This window comes from Eptesicus fuscus, chromosome 11 (genome assembly GCF_027574615.1).
Source record: "Eptesicus fuscus isolate TK198812 chromosome 11, DD_ASM_mEF_20220401, whole genome shotgun sequence".
In the NCBI taxonomy this organism is placed as follows: Eukaryota; Metazoa; Chordata; class Mammalia; order Chiroptera; family Vespertilionidae; genus Eptesicus; species Eptesicus fuscus.
In genome coordinates, this window is record NC_072483.1 from 22,617,841 (window position 1) to 22,640,916 (window position 23,076).

The window sequence follows — 23,076 nt, forward strand, 5'->3', positions numbered from 1 at the left end:
TGTCAGGCCAACTTGCAATCAAGGTTGGGATCTGTCACTCCAGCATAATTAATCTCAGACCCCATCATCTCTTCTGTAAATGATAAAGTATAACAGTCATAATTGTTGGGATCATTTCATGAGGTGATGGATATAAATAATTTATTGAACAAGATGGCTAGCACATAAAAAGTAGTTGTGTTTGTACAAGCATAAACATGCACATATTCATAGAGAATATTTTAAAAGATAAAACTCAGTCTCTCCAAACTGTTAAAGAAATGAGGAATTATAAGTAATGCTAATGTCAATGTTTAAGTGTTTCAGGAGCGTGTATGTGAACATAGATTCACTTTATAAAGTAACCATGAGTCAAAGCCATGAGAAAAGAATTCAGAGGAGTAGGTCATAAGATTTGGTTTATATCATAGAATGAATCTCAAATAATGTGTTTATATATTTTTTTAATAAATTTAATTTCATGGGTAGCTTTAGGAGTTTCCACAACCCTGGTGGTGGGACCATATGCACAAAACAACATCCAAATTATTCATTGTTTAACCACCAAATATTTGAATAAATTAAGTAAACTGTTGTGAAATAAAAGTAAACATTATTATACCAGGACAATGTATTTATATTGAAGTTTTGTGAAGGAAGTGAGGGAGTTTATTATGCAATTCCTTTTAATTTGTGTATTTGAACATTTTTATAATAAAGATTTAAAAGTGAGAATAACTAAAAATTAAATACATAGATAACTTTTTTAAAATGTAGTAGAGGACATTTAGAAAATCTTCCTGTTGGGAATTTTTTTTTGGCGAGACTAATGTTTAAAGATAGAATTGTTTTGTGTGAAAAAAATACTAATCTAGAAATATAAGCATAAACTAACTTATAAGCAACATATAAACAGAGAAAATATGTATATAGATAAATATAGGTAGATACATAAAATATGTTTCCAGTTAAAATGGAACAAAAGTTAATTAATATGAAGCTGGTAGGCTATTTAATTAAGTAGTTGAAAGTCTTTTCTTGAAGACAATGAATATAAAATGAATTCTATGTTTCTCTTCCAATTTACTTTTCCATGAACACATCTTTTCAGTGACACAAGTTGTTGTTAGCTTTCCTTTAAACTTAGTATTCAAAAAATAATATTTAAAATAAAAACAAGAGCATATAGCACCCATCAAATTTATGGTGACATTTTGATAAACAAGGTAGAGAGACTTTGCAAATTTGAAAAAAAAAAAAGTAAAAATAATCCCTAAAATAAGCACAGTGAATCTGAGTCACAGGTACAACTAGTACCTGTGGATAAGCCACCACCAGATCTAGACAAATGGAGATCCAGTGTCTCCCTTATAACTTTCTACCTGAAAAAAATCTGCCTTATGTGTGTGTGGCAACTCCAACATACATAACAGCAGCCCTGCAAATCTGCGTGCTCTGTGTGTAACTTTACCAACAAAAGGTACTGTAGACTTGTAAACAGATGTTTCCAGTGGACTAAAGAAAATATGGCTTGGGACAATTTTCAGCACTCTAAAATGAGTGAGCCCTTCATTTTTTTTACCAAATACAGCCACATTAAATTGTTCTCCTGTCCTGGTCACTATGACCCTAATCTTTCATCAATTCTAGTGGGAAATTTCCAACACTTATTATAAAATAACACTAGAAGCCCGGTGCATGAAATTCGTGCATGGTGGGGGGTTGTCCCTCAGCCCAGCCTGTACCCTCTCCAATCTGGGACTCCTGGATCGGGCCTAAACGGGCCGTCGGACATCCCTCTCACAATCCAGGACTGCTGGCTCCCAACTGCTTGCCTGCCTGCCTTCCTGATTGCCCCTAACCGCTTCTGCCTGCCAGCCTGATCACCCCCTAACCACTCTGCTGCCAGCCTGGTTGATGCTTAACTGCTCCCCTGCCAGCCTGTTTGCCCCCAACTTCCCTCCTCTGCCAGCCTGGTCATCCCTAACTGCCCTCTCCTGCAGGGTTGATCACCTCCAACTGCCCTCCCTTGCAGGTCTGGTCCCTCACAACTGCCCTCCCTTGCAGGCCGGGTGCCTCCCAACTGCCCTCTCCTGCTGGCCATCTTGTGGTGGCCATTTTGTGTCCACATGGGGGCAGGATCTTTGACCACATGGGGGCAGCTATATTGTGTGTTGCAGTGATGATCAATCTGCATAGTACTCTTTTATTAGATAGGATAGAGGCCTGGTACAGGGGTGGGGCCAGCTGGTTTGCCCTGAAGAGTGTCCCGGATCAGGGTGGGGTTCCTTTGGAGCGTGGGGTGGCCTGAGCGAGGGGCCTGTGGTGGTTTGCAGGCCGGCCACGCCCCCTGGCAACCCAAGGGGAGGCCCTGGTATCTGGAATTTATTTTCCTTCTACAATTGAAACTTTGTAGCCTTAAGCGGGTGGGCCCGGCCAGGGTGTGTGGAAAGCTTTGCTTCCCCTGTTGCCGGCGGCAACCTTGGCCTGCTCTCTCAAGCTCCATTCTGCTGCCATTTGTTTGAATTTGTTTACCTTCTATAATTGAAACTTTGTAGCTTGAGTGGAGGCTTAGGCCTGCAATGGCTATGGAAAGCTTGGCTTCCTCTGTTACCTGGGAAACCTTGCTCTCTGTGGCTGTAGCCATCTTGGATTGGGGTTAATTTGCATACTCACCCTGATTGGCTGATGGGCGTGGCTTGGCTGGTGGGTGTGGCTTATGTAGCGGAGTGATGGTTAATTTGCATATTACCATTTTATTAGAGAGGATGTTCTAGAATTAGTTCCCCTAAAAGTATTCTTAATCTTGCCATACATCAGTTTACAATCAATTTAAAAAGTTGATTTCAAGGATCATTGTTTCATAAAATTCTAGGCACTCTTGTGTATATTCTACAGAGTGGTATTTCAAGAGAATATTTTTCCCACATTACTTTCTTTTTATTGTTAAAATGTATTAACATTTCAATGATTGCACTATTGCTTCACATATACAAAGACTGAATATCCTTTTATACAGGACATATGGAAATGTTCAGCCACATTGCTTTTAAAAAAGAGACTGTAGTCTACTGACTCTACAGTTCCTGCATTCATGGGTTAGTTAGTCTGTATCTGGATTAAATTAGGCCAATAGACCATGAACAAATTGTACCATCACAGGCATGAAAAGGCCATTATCATCTCTCAGGCTGCAGAAGGTGAAAATAAATGATCTTGGCAAAGAAGGAGGTTACTTATCTATACTGTAGGTCTACTTAAACCACCTATGCCTTTATTAGTTTTGTTTAAGAACACTCCCAGATAAAATTAAAATTTTATTTAGATGTCTTATTAATCTTCACAATTATTATATCTGCTTTCAGCAATTGCAATTGTTATAGCAGAGTCCAGTTATTCTGACAAAGGAAAACTAAATGCCAGCAGCAGACAGGAAGACGCCACACAGTTACACAAGAATAAAGGCAACGGAAGTGAGTGCTGCTTGATGTATTCTGAAGTCCCTGGTGCTTGTTACTCCCTAATAATATACTTGATGCTTAAAGAGATTCATGTACTCATTCAGGTCACCTTAGAAATAAGAATATTCCCTTAAAGTGGAATCACCGAAAAAATGTCTCCTCCCTAGGACCCCCAATTTACCACCTTGGAATAACTTGTCACTTGAGATACTGAGTCAAACTCAGAATACTGCAAAGCTTTAGCATGATGAGAAATATGCCTTATAATGTAAAATAAAGACCAGTGGATTCTATGCTTAGGACGCAGAGTAGTCAATTAAGAACATTTCTTTTTTGGTATCTGTAAAATAGGTCACAAAGACCTTCATTGCTATAGGAACTTTATGTGATGTAAATGTGTTTTATGGGGCTAATGTTATAGCCTTTTTTTTCTCAGCTGTGCTGAGGAAGCAAAGTGACTGGTTGCAACCTTTTTTTTTTTTTCATTTTTACTGTAAACAAAATTTATAGTATTAGTTCTTCTTTTATTGCATAGTTCACATTTTAAGGTATATCCTTGAGTTCCTGTAAGTTAGATGTAAACAGTCTATTCATATGTATGCAGTAATTTATTAAGCACAATTATATATACCAAGACTATTAGTTTTCATAGTCTTGGAAGCAACTTTGTTTGCCATCGGAAAGCTTACGATTTAGTAGAAAAGATAACAGTATTTATATAAACCATATTTCCTAAAAAATCATCCCGTGGATTTATCCTAAAACAAAATATTTCAAAAGATGTTTGAATGGTTTTGGGATTCCTATCAATTTTGGTTCACAGCTTCTTTGCATATTTTGTGAATAATGTGATAAATAGAGGGACACCTTATGTTTATTTTTGAATATGTTAATAGCACCAATTATTTTCCAGTGTTGCTTTTTATGTGCTTAGCTTGCCTTTGCAGTTAAGTGTGTGGGTGTGCTTAATTTTACTATGCTCTCAGCCTACCTTATGAAAGGTCCAATGTTTAAAAAGATTTTTGTACTTTTTACCAAAATATTCGATGAACCTGAAATGTTTTAATATTTGCTCTATCTTTTAAAATTTAATTGCTACAACTGAGCTTTAAAGGTGTGTACAGAAACCTCATATCGTAATTGTATCAATCCTCTATAAAATATTTTTAACAATAAAAATCCTATCATATCAAAACACTCAAGCCTGTCAACCTTCCAATTCATCCCTAGTCTTGAATAAATTAGTACAATCATCAGAACTTTGAAATTTGTGTCATTTATGCCAGAAAAAAAATAATTATAAGTGTTATTTCTTCACCCTTAATTAGCCTCACACTTTTGTAGTAGCCATTAATAACAAAAGGCATCAACTTTCTCTGAAGCATTATCAGGTTTTTCCTACTCACAGGCTAGCTCTATTCTAACTTTCAATCTTAGAGAATATTTTACTCCTGAAGGTCCCTTTGTATGATTGAAATAGTGTCTGATATTTTCACTTAAATGGTATTTGGGGGTTGTGTGTCCTTTGTGTTTGTTTTCAGTTTCTCCTCTCAGATTGGAAATTCCCCAAACAAACTGAGATGAATAAGTTTATCCTAAGCATTGTCAGTTCAAGGTTGTAGAAAATGAAGTTTTACCTCCCAGCTTTACTGTTTTGTTTGGTCATATACTTTTAAAACTTTCATCCACCTATTTTATTGTTTGTTTGTTTTTCTCTGTGTGCCAATTGGAATTTGAGAGGCATTCACCATTTTCCCATTGTGTTGGTTAAATGCTAAACCTACAACTATCTCTAAGATATCACTTTCCCCTTATACAGAAAGTTTCTTGTGCAGATAAGGTGCTGGTACAAGTTAGGTATAATAGGTGAAGATTTCACACCAGTAACTGTTACACTGAGGGTATAGCTTTTGCTGACAAGAAACCTTTGTGGGAAGTAAAGGCTCAGGATCAGCAATCCATTTGTAACCTCAGAAACAGTCTCTTTGAAAAAAGGGGGACTTTCTCATTAAACAGAGCACATTTATTCCTGGTGAATTAATTGTTATTATAGGAGGCAAGGCGTGGAATGGGCAAAGTGTAAACTGAGAACTAGAGAAGTCCCCCCAAGCTAAAATATATAGTTACTGCTCCGCTCATGGCTGACAGATCTCTCTAGTTTTCAAAAGAAGTCAGAACTCCATAGCTGTATGCAAACTCTCTCAATATTTTAAGTTTTGGCAACTAATTCAAATATATTTTAAAACACTGTGGAAGAGAAGGCAAACACATCAATGAGGTTTGCCAGTTTGGAACCCTGCTGTAGACAAGCTGCTTTGCCCCTTTAATTTCCGTGTCTGCAGTGAGGAAAAGAAAAATAAACAAACTTCCCAATCTACTGTTTTCTGGTCTTGGGCATAAACCAGAGCACAAGCCAGTCAGTGCAGCCAGGAAGCTGAAGAAACACAAAGCCCCCTTTTCCTTCTTCTGCATCTCATTAACTGGCCAACTCCCATTGGTGCTCCTTGGACTTTGTATTATTTAAAGGTACAGAGCCCCAAATAGTGTCTTTTCTACTACCCTTTAGACTTGACAATGGCTTTGAACTTAAAAAATAATGACCAAGAAAATAAATAATTAATAGTAATAAAGTGTTCTCACATACATCAGTTATATATTCTCTCCCACTTACTTACTACCTTCTCAAAAACAATCTAATGATAAATATATATACTACTAGGGGCCTGGTGCATGAAATTCGTGCACTGGGGGTGGGGAGTCCCTCAGCCCAACCTGCCCCCTCTCACATACTGGGAGCCCTCAGGGGATGTCCTACTGATGGCTTAGGCCCGATCCCCAAGGGAAGCGGGCCTAAGCCGCAGTCTGGCCTCCCTTTGTGGGAGGCAACCGGACTGGTCAGGGGAAGGCACCAGCCCCATCATCCTGCTGCTGCAGCCACTGCTAGTCACCACAGCCACCAAGGTGTTTTCATCAACACGGACTCCATTCTCTTCACCAAGAAAAAATGACAACTTTCTTTAGGCACTTTCAAGATGTGTCTTTCATAGGATATGCATTTCTTTCTTTCTTTCTTTCTTTTTTTTTTTTTTATCCTCACCTAAGGATATGTTTCCATTGACTTTTAGAGAATGTGGAAGAGAAAGGGAAAGACAGAGAGAAACATCAAAGTGAGAGGAACACTTTGATTGGTTGCCTCCTGTATGAGCCCTGACCTGGGCCCTGGCCAGGAAGGAGCCTGCAACCTAGGTACATGCCCTTGATCAGAATCAACTCAGACCCTGCTGTCGGCAGGCTGAGGTTCTATCCACTGAGTCAAACCGGCTAGGGCAGGATATGACATTTCTTAGCCCTCCCGCAGCGGACCTTCGTTTTTTTCTCCAGAAGTGTGGTGGAAAAACCCTAGATCACCTTTCTGGATTCTTATTACCCAAGTTACTAAGAATATTACCAGTGACATACAGGAAGCTTAGCCAATGTGCAGTCAGAAAAGGTGTTTCCTCTATAGTTCACACCAATGGAGGGCTGGGCCCTGCCCAGGCCTAAAGCCTCTGGCCAAAGCTTTAGGCCTGGGCAGGGGACCTCCAGCTCCCTGTGATTGCAGACACCACCCATTGGGCAGGGGACCCCAGCTCCCTGCAATCCACCACAGGAGCAGAACCCCTTGCAGGAGCAGACCCCCAGTTGCCTGCGATCCATTGGGCTCGGCTACACCCTAGCATCCCTGCAACAGATCACAGGAGCCGACCCCCAGTTGCCTGCAATCCATCACAGGCTCCCCGCTGGTGCCCAAGGCCAGAAATGCCTCTGGCAGAGGCTCTTCCGGCCTTGGGCTCGGCTGCACCCTAGCATCCCTGCGACGGATCACAGGAGCCGACCCCCAGTTGCCTGTGATCCATGGTTTCCTGGTGGGCATGGCTGGTCGGCGTGGCTTGTGGGTGTAGCAAAGGTACAGTCAATTTGCATATTACTCTATTATTAGGTAGGATTCTCTCTGATTCACAAACAAGAAAACTAAGATCTAAGCGCAGGGGTCCTCAAACTTTTTAAACAGGGGGCCACTTCACTGTGCCTCAGACCGTTGGAGGGCCGGACTATAGTTTAAAAAAACTATGAACAAATTCCTATGCACACTGCACATATCTTATTTTGAAGTAAAAAAACAAAACGGCAAAAACACCCACATGTGGCCCGCGGGCCATAGTTTGAGGACGCCTGAAAGGGAAGATCATACACTTGAGTAGCTTCTTCAGAGAATACGTGACTGGAACCCTCATTTTCTGGCTCCAAATCTAGGCCCTCCCTTCTGCTATCTCACAGAAAAACACACAGGAAACAGTGGGGGTAATAACCTGAGTTACTCCACATCTGACCTTGTTTTCCAGAATCATATGCCTTGTCTGTCAAATGTCCCAACAGTCAGCATCTCACCAATGGGCTCCTTCAAGCTTGTTCTAATTTTCTTTTAAACTGACTCCAAATAGATACACAACAAATAAAGGGTGAGGTGGTTAACATCTGTGACTGTTTGGATCAAAGACTGTGATTTGCAACCATTAGACACAACTACAGTATTTTGGGCAGGTCAAAGAGAATGTCACTAAATTATTGCTTCTAAGTAGAGTTACAATAGCTTTCAATAGGCCTACCTATAGCCCTTACTTTAAAAATTTATATCCTCTAAAAAGTATCTATATATAAACCTATAATCAAATTCAAGGTAATAGACTAATATATACAGTATATAAAATTATATATATGTATAATTATATATATATGCATTAATACTACACACACACACACACACACACATACACACATGCACAAAATAAGCACTTTGAACTCATAATTTATGAGGTAATTGAACTTGATATTAATTTCAAAGGTTATATTTTTATGCCAAAGTAGATGTGTGAAAGGCAAACTTCTTACCCATATCTCGGGTCCAAAGCAATAGCCCTGGGATGTTCCATGGCTCCTGCTATTAGTGTCGTTCTTAAGGAACCATCAAGTTTGGCCACTTCAATTTGGTCCAGATTGCTGTCTATCCAGTATATGTTGCCTGCTATCCAGTCAACCGTCAGTCCTTCCGGGGTGGCTAGGCCATGCTCTACAACCACTTCAATTGCACTTACACCTACAACAGAAGGGAAATCAGCACTTGTACTCACTTAAGAAACATGTTACGCATAAAGGAAAAGGCCTACTTATTAGCCCTATAATGTACTTAAACATTATATTAACTCCGAGAGATAGAGTGCAAAAGTAATACTTGGCACAAAGGAAATGAAACAGGACCCGAATTTAGAATTACTGTTTTTCCCCATCAGAAATTTTTAATCTTTTAGGTCCTTCCAGTGACAACAGACTAGATTTCTAAAGCTAATAACAATACTTAGGTTACAAAAATGTTATTTCTTGTTTCTGACGTTTTAGGCAGAACAAGGGATATTGGGAGTAATAATGATGCACTGGTTGAAATCAGTGCACTTTAATTTAAATGTTGACCCTCATGGGTAGAATAAAGGGAAAAGTTCACCTCTGGCAACAGCATCATAGTTATTCAGCACCCACTATTTTATTTATTTATTTATTTATTCACTTATTTATTTTAAAATAATTCTTTATTATTGAAAGTATTATATATGTCCCCCTTCACCCCCTCGACTCCCTCCAGCCCACCCCTGCTCCTCACCCCAGGCTTTCAGCACCCTATTGTCAGTGTCCATGGGTTATGCATATATACATACAAGTTCTTTGGTTGATTATCTCCCACCCACCCACCCTGCCTTCCCTCTGAGATTCCGCTCTCTGTTCCATGCTTCGAGTGTCTGGATCCACTTCGTTCATCAGTTTATTTTGTCACTAGCACCCACTATTTTTAGAAGCATGACAGATAGGAGAGATTTCATTGCATTTAACCTGAAAGGAGATAACCCCAAATCACACTCCCTTTACCCCCATCCCTAGGCCATAAGATTTGCAAGATATTACACATTTGCAAATAACAGAAGAAGGCATTAGTGTCGTCTAAATAAAAATAAGTAACTTGGTAATGTCCACCAATACTCTTATTTATCCACCCCTTAGCTTCTTTCACAATTTAAATGGAATATTTTAAAAACACCTTTGTCTCACAGGATAACCCTTCATCGCTTATGTCATTACCAGTGATTGTAGTTAGACATTTTAAGTGTGTTTTTTAAACAATTAAACATCTAATGCCATAGATCTAAATCCATCATCTGAAATTGGCATCTTGCAATATGACACAGGACACAAATTCACCCATCATAACCATACTATATGCTTAAATATTACCATTTTTCCCCAAAGTGCAAATGTGACTTAAGGAGGAATTTTGAATTTCATAGAAATATCTGGGCATTGAACTGCTACACAGATATAACAGTTTCAAGAAGAAGAAGAAATATATATATATTCATCTCAAAGACTTGCTACTTAAGAAAAGCCTAGATTACAAAGAAGAGATAAGTCAAAACATGGCAAAAATAATAAGCTCATATTAGCAGTCTTTGCAAAAATTCCTTCACCATTTCTTTGAGATAGTCTGTAAGATTATAACAAAATAAAATCGACTTTTTTAACTCACAAATATAATTGTTAGCCTGTAGAAGATAGTCACTTTTTTCCTTATAAATAAATTTCTTCACCACATGTCAGTGGTAAAGCCCACAATTTAAAAATGGAATGAATACCACAGGCCTTCACCACTCACTCCCCCAACATATTCTCACAGGTATATGTGACATCACTGGCTTTACATATGTTAGGGAAGAGATAAAGAACCAACAGCCAAAGATTAATCAAAACTTCTTTTGATTACAATATATTTTTCTGGAATTTGCAGTTCAAAACTAAAGTAAACATTAAGTTAAAATTGTAACATATGTACCTCCACTTTCAGAAAGCTTGCCTCGGTATATTCTGTCTTCTACAACATCTGTCCAATAAAGTAAACTTTGATTGAAGTGAAAATCAAGAGCTATTGTGTTTCTCAATCCAGGAACAAGTAGACTATAGTCTCTTTTATGAAGATCAATCTTTCTGATTTCATGGCGAATAGAAAAGATGATGAATGCTTCAAAGGGATCTGAAATTAAATTTATTTTTAATAAATTTATGAAAATATTCATGTACTTTGGTAAGTGTAATAAAATGCTTGAGGTCAAAATCCATTCATTCAAAAGTATAATTTATTATATTATTCTGTCATTAAAGAAGCAATAAGTTTTCCCCAAAATTAAAAGAAAAACACTTGAATAATTTAGGTTTATTGTATTTAATAAAATAAGGTATAAATTATTGTAATTCAAAGACAAAATGGAAGATTTTCTGTTTTTATGAAGTTCCAGCTGACAATCCAAACCTCAGGAAAACCACAGAAAATGCTAAGAATTAGCTAAAACTAGTTCTGCCACTCAGCTCATCACATGCCTACAGGTCCATCTGAAGGAGAAAGATCCAATAGGAAGAGGATTTCTATAAACACAACTGATGGGTGTAAAGTTAAGAAGCGGTCCCCATAGAATGAAGATTCAATGTTCTCCACAGTCAAAGAAAGTCATGCGTACACTCATCCCCACTAGTCTTTAAGCCTAGATCAGGCCTGAGTGGAAAGAAAGCAAGAAGCTTTAAAAACAGAAATAAGATTAAAGTTTTATATTTTGTACTTGAAAAAAAAGTTTAAATACCCAAAGTTACCAAAAATTGTTATTATTTAAAAAATGTATCAAGCTCTGTACCAACTACTGGCCAACATACTATTATAATTTACACTTGAATTTTGTTTGATGAATATATTTTTGAGGGAGAGAGCCAGGCTTGCAAAGATTTCCCCCATTTTCATATTAGTGTCAGCTCTCTGCACTTCCCTTTAGAAAAATTGGTTTTCCTATCCCAAATGTAGATATACCCTCTGAAAGTGAGCTGCTATAATCAGCCCTGTCCACAGTGATCCTCCCAGGAGGTAGATCTAAGTCTGGTTAATGGGTTTGTAAGATCTAAGTCTGGTTAATGGGTTTGTAAGATCTAAGTCTGGTTAATGGGTTTGTAAGATCTAAGTCTGGTTAATGGGTTTGTAAACTTGGAGAGAAGCTTTCAAGATGAGGGAACCTACTTTCTTTTCCTTTTAGGTCACCAATGTCTAAGGCTAATGTTGTGAATATTAATGTTCTTGTAAGTTGAAGAAACCTATTTGTAGTATTGTAGAAGAGAAAAATGTCACAGAGAATGAAGCAGTGATGACCTGGGCAGAGACTGTGTTCTAAGAACATTCAAAGCTATAGTTCCAATTACCCCTAAGACTAGTTCCCTCCTTCAGATCTCCTATGCACACCCCACACTTTGTATAGGTGAGCCAATGCACTTATCAATTCAAATTAATTTGAACTGGGTTTCTATCAATTGCAAACAGGTTTACTGTTCTTATTAAACTTATCTTTACAGAGAGGTCTTTCCTGATTAGTTATCTAATTAAGACCCATCTCCATTATATCACCATGGCTTATTTATTCTGTTTGAAGTATATTTTAAAGCCAGTATTTACTTGTTGGTCATTTATTTCCCTCACTAGATAATAAGCTCTACGAAAACACGGGTTTCACCTGTCTTGCTTGTTATGATGTCCCTAAGACCAAGCACCAGAGGAAGAACACATGTAAACCTAGGTTCAGAAGGGTGTGAACCTTGGCTGGCAACCCTTCGTGTAGGGGAGTTGCTGCCATTTTATTTCCCACTGGACATGAATATACTTTAGGAAGCTCTTCCCAGCACTTTAATTAAATGTTGGGTTTTTTTAATGAATAAATGTGGAGAGAAACTGAATACATCCCCAGAAACTAGATGATAGATAGTATGGGAGAGAGCCCTGCCATGATCAGTAGAGCTAACCAACAGACCTGCAGCTGACTGTGTAGCACATCAGTAAGTCCAGTCAAGACCACAGGAATTGCTCAGAAGGCCTGAGAACTTGTGAGCAAACTATGTGTATTGTGATCAATTAGCTATTGTGGTTACTTATTGCACAGTGATAACATCACTATGACAATAGCTAATGGATACAAGACACTAAACATGAACACAATAGTTTCAAATGGCTCTCAATAGAAAAAATACTCATAACATTTTAAATCAGAATATATCATTATTAATGCCAAAAATGATTGGATGTTCTGTCATTTAAAAGAAAGATACGGATTAGGAGCCCTGTTTGATTTTCTGCTCTGGCTATGAAACAACTCTTTGCTTTTGAAAAATTATTTGCCTTTTTTGAAATTAAGTGCCCTTACCTGTAAAATGGGGTTAACAATAATCTACTTTCAATCTAACTTAAACTGTTAACAGAATCAAATTAAATAATGTATGCAAATGTGATTTGTAAGCTGAAATCTGTCCCAGTAAATACAAATGTGGAGGTTACAGTGATGTAGTAAAAAAGTTATAGACTTGGAGTGAGAAAATGCAGGTGTAAGACAGAGTTCTGCTATCAACTATCTGTGTACATTGTAGAAGTTTACTTAACGTCCTGACCCTCAACATTTTTTATGTATAACATAGTTATTATGGTAATTGATAATTAAAGTATTAATACTTAATAATATCTTAATATATGTTTAATAATTATTATGGATATTATATTCCAAAGACTACTCAATGGAATAAGCAAAGGGGATATTGCATAAGAGAAAATGCTGAAAAGATGATTCTGTGAAAGGAAATAAGATATTTCTTAGCATGTACTAAAACTAGGGACATTTCAGCTCTGAACAGCTTCCCCATCCTTTGGTTTACAGCTCGCCCTTAGTCAAGCACTAAATTATCAGTGCAGCAGCTATTTGCTAGAGAAATTTATATTTAATACCTATTAAAGAACGTATAGTTTTAAAATTGCAAGGTAATGTGTTACTGTCCCTGCCCTAGGAATATCACACCAGAGGAAGAAAAAAATCCATAAAGAAAAAAAAAAAGAGAAGACAAAAGAAAAGAAATCCAAGTTTCTTCTTCCCTAACACTGGAAGACATCTGTGATAAAAACCCAGAGTGTAAGAGGAAGGGCTGATGAATGCATGCAAACAGAAGATGTAAAAGAAGGCTGACAGGAACAGTTCTCAAAGGAGATAATACAACTAAGGGGCACATCCCACAATCACTTTTTAAAAAAGCAGGATGGGAGTACAACTTGGTCTCAGGACCCCCTCAGAACACTGTTAAGACCTAGGAGGAGGGTCTGAATGAAGAAACAAACAGGCATGCAGTATATTAAGTGAAAAAAATAGGCTCAAAAGTCTATATCCTATATGATTCCATTTTTATGACATTCTGATAAAAGGCAAAACAACAGAGACAGAACGCAGAGCAGTGGATGCCAGCAACAAGGGCTAGAGAAAGGGCTTGATTACAGATTTTTAGACAAAATCACTAACCTTCTTACATATAATAGCTTCTGAAAAGACAAAATAGAAGACAACGAATACACGTTAATAACAACAACAACAAAAGACAGGGAATCCAGGAATAAAATTATTAAGAAATATAAAAAAAAATTATATGAAAAAAATTTAAAACACTAATGAAAGAAAGAAAGACATCAAATATGGAAAGGTATATAGTATTATTAGATTAAAAACAACAACATCCCAAAGACCTTGCTTCTGCCTAATTTATAAATTTTCTGTGGCGAAAAATAATTGCAACAACCATTATTTAAAATAATACTAGATAATTCTAAAGGATATGTTAAAAAAGTATAACTCACCAGAAGAATTTCAGGATAAATATATATAATAGTGACTTACTTCAACTGGTATTAAAATATATTATTGTTTCAATAGAAAAATACTTTGGTACTGACTATTTAGGGAACCTGGAGAAGAAATTAAGTTGGAAGATTTTCTGACTTAACACAAAAAAAAAAATTTCCTGATGATGCCAAAATTTTGATGTAGTAAATAAAACCACGAAAGTGTTAGTAGTAAACATAAAACATATTTTTAGAACTCCAGAATGAGGAAGGCCTGTCTTAGTTTGACACAAATCAAAAATAATGTTTAATGTATGTTTTAAAAAATTATAGGACAAAAACAATGTAAAAAATGTCAAAAGGCAAACTAGCACAGTTTGGTTAAATATCTGCCATATAACAAAGGACTAAATTCTCTATTACACATGAGCTCCTATAAATTGACAAGAAGAAAATACTCAAGTAAATAAAAGGTAAAGGGTATAAAACAAATAATTCATAGAAAGAAAAACATAAACAACTTTTACATTATAAAAAGTATTCAATTTCTTTCATAAAATAATAAATTGATTTTAAAATAATGAAAATGTTTGATAAGACACTGTATCAATTAAAGTGTAGACAAAAGGCACTCCAACATATTGATAATGGAACTATAAATTATTATCATCTAGTTGGAGAACCACTGGGCAACCATAAAAAAATCTATCTATATATCTATCTCCCTTGACCAAGTAAGTCCATTTGTCAGAAATTCATTGTATGTGGCAGATGAGCAAGGAAATTCTTTGCAATATTGTTTGTAATAGCAAAAGATGCAAAACATAAATTTTCATCAATAGGCATCTGGATAAATAACATATAGTACAGTCATTCAGTATAATATTATTTGGCCACATACATTAATGTGATTACTATATGTGTGCTAATATGAAATACTTACCAATACTTTGTACATAGAAAATAGCCATATACAAACAGTGCACATACTACACTAACATTTAAGTTAAAAAAATAAAAGATTTTTCTAAACCTATATAAAAGTAAATCATAAAATAATTATTAAAGGATTGATGAAGGAATGCTCTTATCTCTGCCATGGTAACTGGTGACTGGGATTCAGGAGTGGGAACAAAACAAATTTTCACTTTATTCTGCATTGGTACAAGTTTTAAGCATTGGTATATATTTTCCTATTAAGATTAGTTATTCTTTTAAAAATATATTTCATTAATTTTTTACAGAGAGAAAGGGAAAGGGATAAAGAGTTAGAAACATCAATGAGAGAGAAACATCGATCAGCTGCCTCCTGTACACCCCCATGGGGATGTGCCCGCAACCAAGGTACATGCCCTTGACCAGAATCGAACCTGGGACCCTTGAGTCCGCAGACCAGTGCTCTATCCACTGAGCCAAACTGGTTAGGGCAAGATTAGTTATTCTTAAGAATAAAAATTAAACCTATAAAAGAAGGAATTATCGTTTCCAGCTTTTGGAAACATAAACACAAGAATTGTTTAGGCATGACATATATGCTGAACAAGGTAATTCAGTAGGACAATTACTGTAAAACCTGTTTTTTCCCTTCAGGAGGACTCGTTTTTACCATAACAATATTTAAAAGATGACTTATTGCTCTTACTTGTATGCCATATTTGAGAAAATATATATATTTTAAAAATCTTTATTGTTTAAAGTCTTATACATGTCCCTTTTTTCTCCCATTGACCACTTATAGCCCACCCTCACCCCACCACCCCAGGCCTCTACCACCTTATTGTCTGTGTACATGGGTTATGCATGCATGCATACAAGTTCTTTGGTTGATCTCTTTCCACCCACCCAACCACAAAAGTATATTTTTTTTGAACCACAAATTACTGACTTGTCTTTTACAACTGAAATAGGATTCTAGAGTAAAGGCCTAGATTCTGCATTTGCCTCTGATACAAATAAAGGAAAGTCACTAAAATTATTAGGTCTTTTTGTCTCGGTTTTTAAGATAAAATAACATTTTTGGTCATGCACGCTCTAAAATATTTGTGAAGACCCCCCAGCCCAGGGTTCTAGTTGAAGGAAAGGTCCCCATAACTTCTGGGTGTAAAAACCAGTGGAGACTGTGGGTAAGTGACACAGGCTGCTGGAGTCTCAAGAAGTTTTTCTTAAAGGGTCCTAGCACAGGCTTACTTGGACTCACTCCCTCTGAGCTCCAGTGTTGGGGCAGCAACTTGAAAGGGAACAGGGACATATGGGGAATAAATAAATTGTCTGGCATCAGGGTGAGCTTTCTGCCAGACAAAAGTGCTGGCAGAGGTCACTGTTCCTTTGCTGAGCTCTCACCTGAACAGAGCTAACAGGTGGGCCCCATACCTAACTCTCCATCAACCTGGTTAACACTGTTTGCCCAACCCTGTTGATTCTCTGAGGCCCCTCTCCACCCTACTTGCGGGCCCATCCAAGCTGTTTCCAAAGGCTCGCTTGCCTCGTGCATTGAACTTTCCTAAAATCTCTCACACAAACAGCATCTGGCCTCTGTGTACCCCCTACCTCTTGCTAAGTGACCCCAGTCCCAGGACTAGTGGCAGTTAGCCTTGGTTCACAGCTTGGCCTCTCCTGGACACCTCCAAGCTCAACACAAGTAGCAGCCATCTATAAATCACTCTGAAGCTCGTACTGGGTGGCCCCAGGCAGGGCACAGGCAGTGGCTGACTTTGCACCTCCCGCAGGCCCCAGAGCCAGTGCAACCAGTGGACAGCTTAAGACTATGCTAGATTACATCCCTACCACCTACACACTCATGGGGCAGACCCAGTAAGCACCAAAGCCCCACGGAAGTAAGTCTGGCTTCATAGGGTTCACTCCTGCACAGCAACTCCTCCCCTGTAGTCAGTCATAGCTGTTCTGTGCAGCTGATTGGCCTGGGGGTAAATCTCTCCCAGTGATGCCAACAGCAATCAAGACTCAACTACAACAGAATAGTGCACACAGCCCACACAGGGGCATACCTGGAATGCCCAGCTCAGGTGAATGGGGAGGCTGCACCTGGGTCCTACAGGACACCTATTACACAAGGCCACTTTACCAATGCCAGGAGACATACAGTTCTATCAAATACATAGAAACAAACTCAGGGAAGCAGCGAAATGTGGGTGAGGATGAACAAAACAAAAAAGAGATTTGTATCATGAATAACAAAATTTCAATATTTTTAAAATATTGATTGTGAATGCACTATTATTTATTGGTTTCAAATATTTTTGGAAGATTTCATAATAGAATGGATGGTGGTTAAAACATCTTGTTGGGTGTTTTACTAAAACTCTTCAAAGCCTTTCAAGTTCTTGTACTTAAGTCATTTTGTGTTGAGAATATAGTTGCTTGATAAATGCTACTTGATTTGCTTAACTATAATAAACCAGTTACTAAAAATAAAAAATATATATATTAAAAATCATATTTGAACTCTGAATCTTGATAACTTCTCCAATGCCTCACTACTTTTTAGATTTATGTTGGTTTATTAAATTATGATTCTTTATTTGAGAGAATAAAAAAGTTGTAATGAATAATCCAATATGTAATTTCATATGCTAGTGGGAAATCATGAAGACTGAACGTAAAATTTCCAAGTCTTATAATAGTTTTTTATAAATAAAACTATATATAAAAAATAAAACTATATATAAAATATCCTATATAATAAAAGCCTAGTATGCTAAGTGTCCAGTCGTCCGGTCGGCCATCCAACCAATCAAAGCATAATATGCTAATGAATTGCTAAGGCTGCTCAACTGCTCGCCATGACATGCACTGACCACCAGGGGGCAGACACTTTGACTGGTAGGTTAGCTTGATGCTGGGGTCCGGCCGATCAGGACAGAGCAAGATGGGTTGGACACACCCTGGAGCCCTCCTGTAGTCCCTCCCCAGCTGGCCAACCTCCCACACCCCTCCCCAGCCCCAACCATGCACTGGTCGGGCCCCTCAGCCTGTCCTGAGCCCTCTAGCAATCCAGGACCCCTCGGGGGATGTCTGAGAGCTGGTTTCGTCCCGAAGGCAGAACAAGTGGTTGCTATGACGCACACTGACCACCAGGGGGCAGACACTCAATGAAGGAGCTGCCCCCTGGTGGTCAGTGCGCTCCCACAGGGGGAGTCCCGCTCAGTCAGAAGCTGGGCTCACAGCTGACAAGCTTCGCAGCAGCTCTAAGGATGTCCAACTGCCAGTTTAGGCCCACTTCCCGGCAGTAAAGCATCGCCCGAGGGTTCCCAGACTGCAGAGGGCACAGGCTGGGCTGAGGGACCCCCTCCCCCAAGTGCACAACTTTCGTGCACCAGGCCTCTAGTTTGGAAATAAAACACAATGAAGAAATTTCTGTTGTATACCAATTTTGATGTAGTATATTATGTTCTTTGGAGGCAAACTCAATTTAGAATGAATATCAGCAAAATATGAAGTAGTCATTCATTTTTATAGTTTTCTGATAATTTTTCTAGTACACTAGCTCCTGTCTCAGAAATGACTGAACTTAACAGCTCAAACCAGCACATTACACTTTTAATTTAGAACTGGCTTAAAATTTTTCTGCTTTAGCATATCATAAGATGACAGATGTACAAAACAAAGTGGTTACAATTTACATTTTTTATGGTGATGAATTTCATGTTTTTAAATGTAGTACCATATTTTCTGGCATATAAGACAACTGGACATATAAGATTTTCCTGGGTTAAAAAGTCATCTTATACACCGGAAAATACGGTAGTCCAATATATCTAATCCATTATATCTAATCCCATCAATATAGTCCAATATACCATATTTTCCAGCATATAAAATGACTTTTTAACCCAGGAAAATCTTATATGTCCAGTCATCTTATACGCCGGAAAGTACGGTATATCACAAGTAGCTTTACTAGTAAAAAAATACTCACAAGACTGTAGTGTTCTACATATAATTCCATTTTCTTTAAGTCCCACTACAGGTTCTCATAATGATTTTTACAAACAGAATAAGAAAGCAGTAGATGACTTGTCTAAGAAAATAAGTCTCTCTACAGTACTCTCACAGTAAATTGTTAGTATAATACTACAACCAGCAATTGTACAGGAATAACACCTGATTCTTTATTATATATACATTTATTAAACAAAAAGTGGTATGTAGTTACAATGTTTATCTTCTGATATTTAACAGTTTTTACTTATTTCTTTTTTTTGTATTTAATAATTTATTTTTATTTCTCTCTCCCCATCATCTGATATATTTTTTACACTGTAGAAACTTATGAATTGTAAGTGATCTATCATTTCTCTGGTTCAATATATATTATGACTTCCTTTTTTCCATTCCTTCACCTATATCCTATCTATCAAAGAGGGAATATGCTAATTGACTACCACACCCTCACAAGATGGCAGCGCCCACAGGCACAAGATAGCAGAACCCAGGCCCCTCAGCCCCCCTCATCCAGCCAGAGTCCCCCAGTTCCCTCAGCACCACAGGGGAGGGCAGTTGGAGGCAATCAGGCTGGCAGGGGAGGGCAGTTGGGGATGATCACGCAGGCAGGGGAGGAGTTAGGCATCAATCAGGCCAGCAGGGGAGCAGTTAGGGGCTATGAGGCTGGCAGGCAGGTGAGTGGTTAGGAGCCAGCAGTCCCAGATTGTGAGAGGGATGTCCCAGACTGGAGAGGGTGTAGGCTGGGCTGAGGGACAACCCCCCCCCCATGCACAAATTTCATGCACTGGGCCTCTAGTATAGTTATATTGAAAATAAATAGTAGTGAAATATTACTGAAGTGCGACATACATAAAGGCAGAGGACAGGATCTAGAGAAAGAAGGGAAAGATAGGCTTTCAACTAATACTCAAACCTATGAATTTATAAGATTTTGTCACCAGCTGTCCATCAGTTTTTCTTGCAAGCTATTTTTGTTTATTTGTTTTTCTCCTCTTAATTATTTTCCTGGAAATTTCTGGATATTTTTTTCTCAATAGCTCTGCTTTATATTTCTAGTTTTTAAAAAGTCATCTATTCTTTCTGTTAATAAGTAGAAAGAATCGGAATTTGGGTTGTGTGTGACGAGAGAGAGAACTCATTGGGGTATTGGGATAAAGGATTGAATAAAAAACTTTTAATTTCTAGGATATATCCCATTGACTTTTGCTAGATTGCATTTAATAAATATTTATGATGACATAAATGAGTGAATGACTAATTATAAGACTCAATGAGTAGTTAGCCCAGAATACATTATATATTAAAGAGATAAAAAATTATTATGGGGAAAAGAAAGAAAAGGAAGAAGTCAGTGAGGGAAGCAGAAAGATAAAGAGAAATAGTATAAAAAAGGTCAACATGACTAAAATTAAAACATGGAAAGAATATTTGAAATGTCTAAAATTTAGAACATACAATTAACTCCTACAAATCAATAAGAAAAGGTAGTGATATTAACAGAAAAATTATCAATAAATAAGAAAATTTTAAAAATAACTTTGCTCTACTATCTCTTAGTCACAAGGTCCCAAGTAAATGAAGTAATCTTTCTGTGTCTGTTTGCATAGGTATCAAATCACAGTAATAATATCCAATTAGTTTCTTTTTAAATTTTTTTATTGATTTTTAGAGAGAGAGGAAGGAAGAGGGAGAGACAGAAACATCAATGATGAGGGTAAATCATAGATTGGCTGCCTCCTGCACACCTCCTACTGGGGATCGAGCCTGCAACCCGGGTATGTGCCCTTTGACCAGAATCAAACTCTAGACCCTTCAGTCCACAGGCTGACACTCTATCTACTGAGCCAAACCAGCTAGGGCATCCAATTAGTTTCTTATAAGTTACTAGTGGCCCAGTGCACGAAATTTGTGCAGTCGGGGGCGGGGGGTCCCTCAGCCCAGCCTGCACCCTCTAGCAGTCCAGGAGTCCTCAGGGGATATCCAACTGATGGCTTAGGCCCAATCCCCATGAGTCCCAGGTGCCTGCCGGTGGCTGGAGAGGCTGCTGCCACCACCACTGCACTTGCCAGCCATGAGCCCGGCTTCTGGTGGAGTGGCGCACCCCCTGTGGGATTGCATTGACCACCAAGGTGTAGCTCCTCCTTTGAGCGTCTGCCCCTGGTAGTCAGTGTGCATCATAGCAACTGGTCATTCCACCATGGGGCCGAAACCGGCTTTCCAACATCCCCTGAGGGGTCCCATATTGTGAGAGGGTGAAGGCCAGGCCGTGAGACCCCACTGGTGCATGATTGGGGCTGGGGAGGGATGCAGGAGGTTGGTCAGCTGGGGAGGGACCACAGGAAAGCTCCAGGGCATGTCCGCTTGTCTTGCTCAGTCCTGATCGGCTGGACCTCAGCAGTAAGCTAACTTACCAGTCGAAGTGTCTGCCCCCTGGTGGTCAGTGCATGTCATAGTGAGCAGTTGAGCCACCTTAGCATATCATTAGCATATTACACTTTGATTGGTTGAACGGATGACTGGACAACCGGACACTTAGCATATTAGGCTTTTATTATAGAGGACTAGAGGCCCAATGCATGAAATTCATGCAAAAGTAGGTCTTCCTTCCCCCGGCTGCCAGCACCAGCATCCCTCTGGCACCCGGAACCTGGGCTTCCCTCACAACCCCGGCTTTGTCCGGAAGGACATCCAGTCTAATTAGCATATTATGTTTTTATTATGATAAATAAATTACCCATCACATTTTAGTTTTATTTTTTATTAAAATGTTTTAATGTTGACACTATTGCAGATATCCCTCAATCCCCCTCCTTTGCTCATGTCCACCCACTTCCACCTCTCCCTCCCTAAGTCTTCACCACACTATTGTTGGGTTTTCAGATGCTTAATGAATGATAGGTATTAGCAATACAGTATTATAATAATTAACTTGAAGAAATGATTCATAGAGGAGGAAATTTTGAGTAGAGTATAGAATTCAAATTTCCAGGGGAATGTAGACAATATTGTCATCCTGAAAGATCATAGATGACAACAAACAGCACACAAAGGAAACGGTAAAATAAAGTGATATCTATGAAAGTACTTAATACAACCTTGCCCCCTATACATTACTATCATTACTAATGATGAAACAGTAATAACATTCCTGGAGTGGAAACTCAGAGTGGAAGATAATGAAACATCAGGTTGCAGAGATAAAATAAACAGAAATATAGAAGGCCCTAATAGCAGGCTGAAGAATTTGTGTTTCTATCCATAAATAATAGAAAGTTACCTTAAAATCATGGATTCAGACTATGTTAAAGTGTCATTTTATTAAAATAAGTAAAGGAGTGGATGGCCAGATTACATCCCCCCACACAGCTTCATTCTCCTAATCTCACTTTATATTCTACTAGAGGCCCAGTGTACAAATTTGTGCACCAGTGGGGTCCCTTGGCCTGACCTGCAATATTGGGCCGAAACCAGCTCTCTGACATCTCCCAAGGGGTCCCAGATTGTGAAAGCGTAAAGGTCAGGCTGAGGTACCCCACCGATGCATGATCAGGGCCAGGGAGGGACATGGGAGGTTGGCCAGCCGGGGAGGGACTGTGGGAGGTCTCCAGGGCATGTCCAGCCTGTCTCACTCAGTCCTAATCAGCCAGACCCCAGCAGCAAGCTAGCCTACCAGTTGGAGTGTCTGCCCCCTTGTGGTCAAGTGGACATCATAGTGAGTGGCTGAGCAGCCTTAGTATATCATTAGCATATCACACTTTGATTGGTAGAATGGATGACCAGACACTTAGCATATTAGGCTTTCATTATATAGGATTATTCACCAAGGTAACCATCTGCTTATTATTTTTTTTCCTTCAATTTTTATTCTTGACCATATTACTGACAGCTTTCCTTTAATTCTCATTATCCAGATTT

The 23,076-nt window shown here is 38.5% G+C and overlaps 1 protein-coding gene across 1 annotated transcript in view; it reads right to left on the minus strand.

Moving 5' to 3' along the window:
* Nucleotides 1-23,076, minus strand: part of LRP1B (LDL receptor related protein 1B) — a 1,704,605-nt gene that overhangs the window by 592,086 nt on the left and 1,089,443 nt on the right. The window contains exons 24-25 of the mRNA XM_054723549.1: nt 10,354-10,551; nt 8,370-8,574 (exon numbers count right to left, since the gene is read on the minus strand). Coding sequence (XP_054579524.1) covers nt 8,370-8,574; nt 10,354-10,551 — 403 coding nt within the window. The remainder of the gene's footprint in view (nt 1-8,369; nt 8,575-10,353; nt 10,552-23,076) is intronic.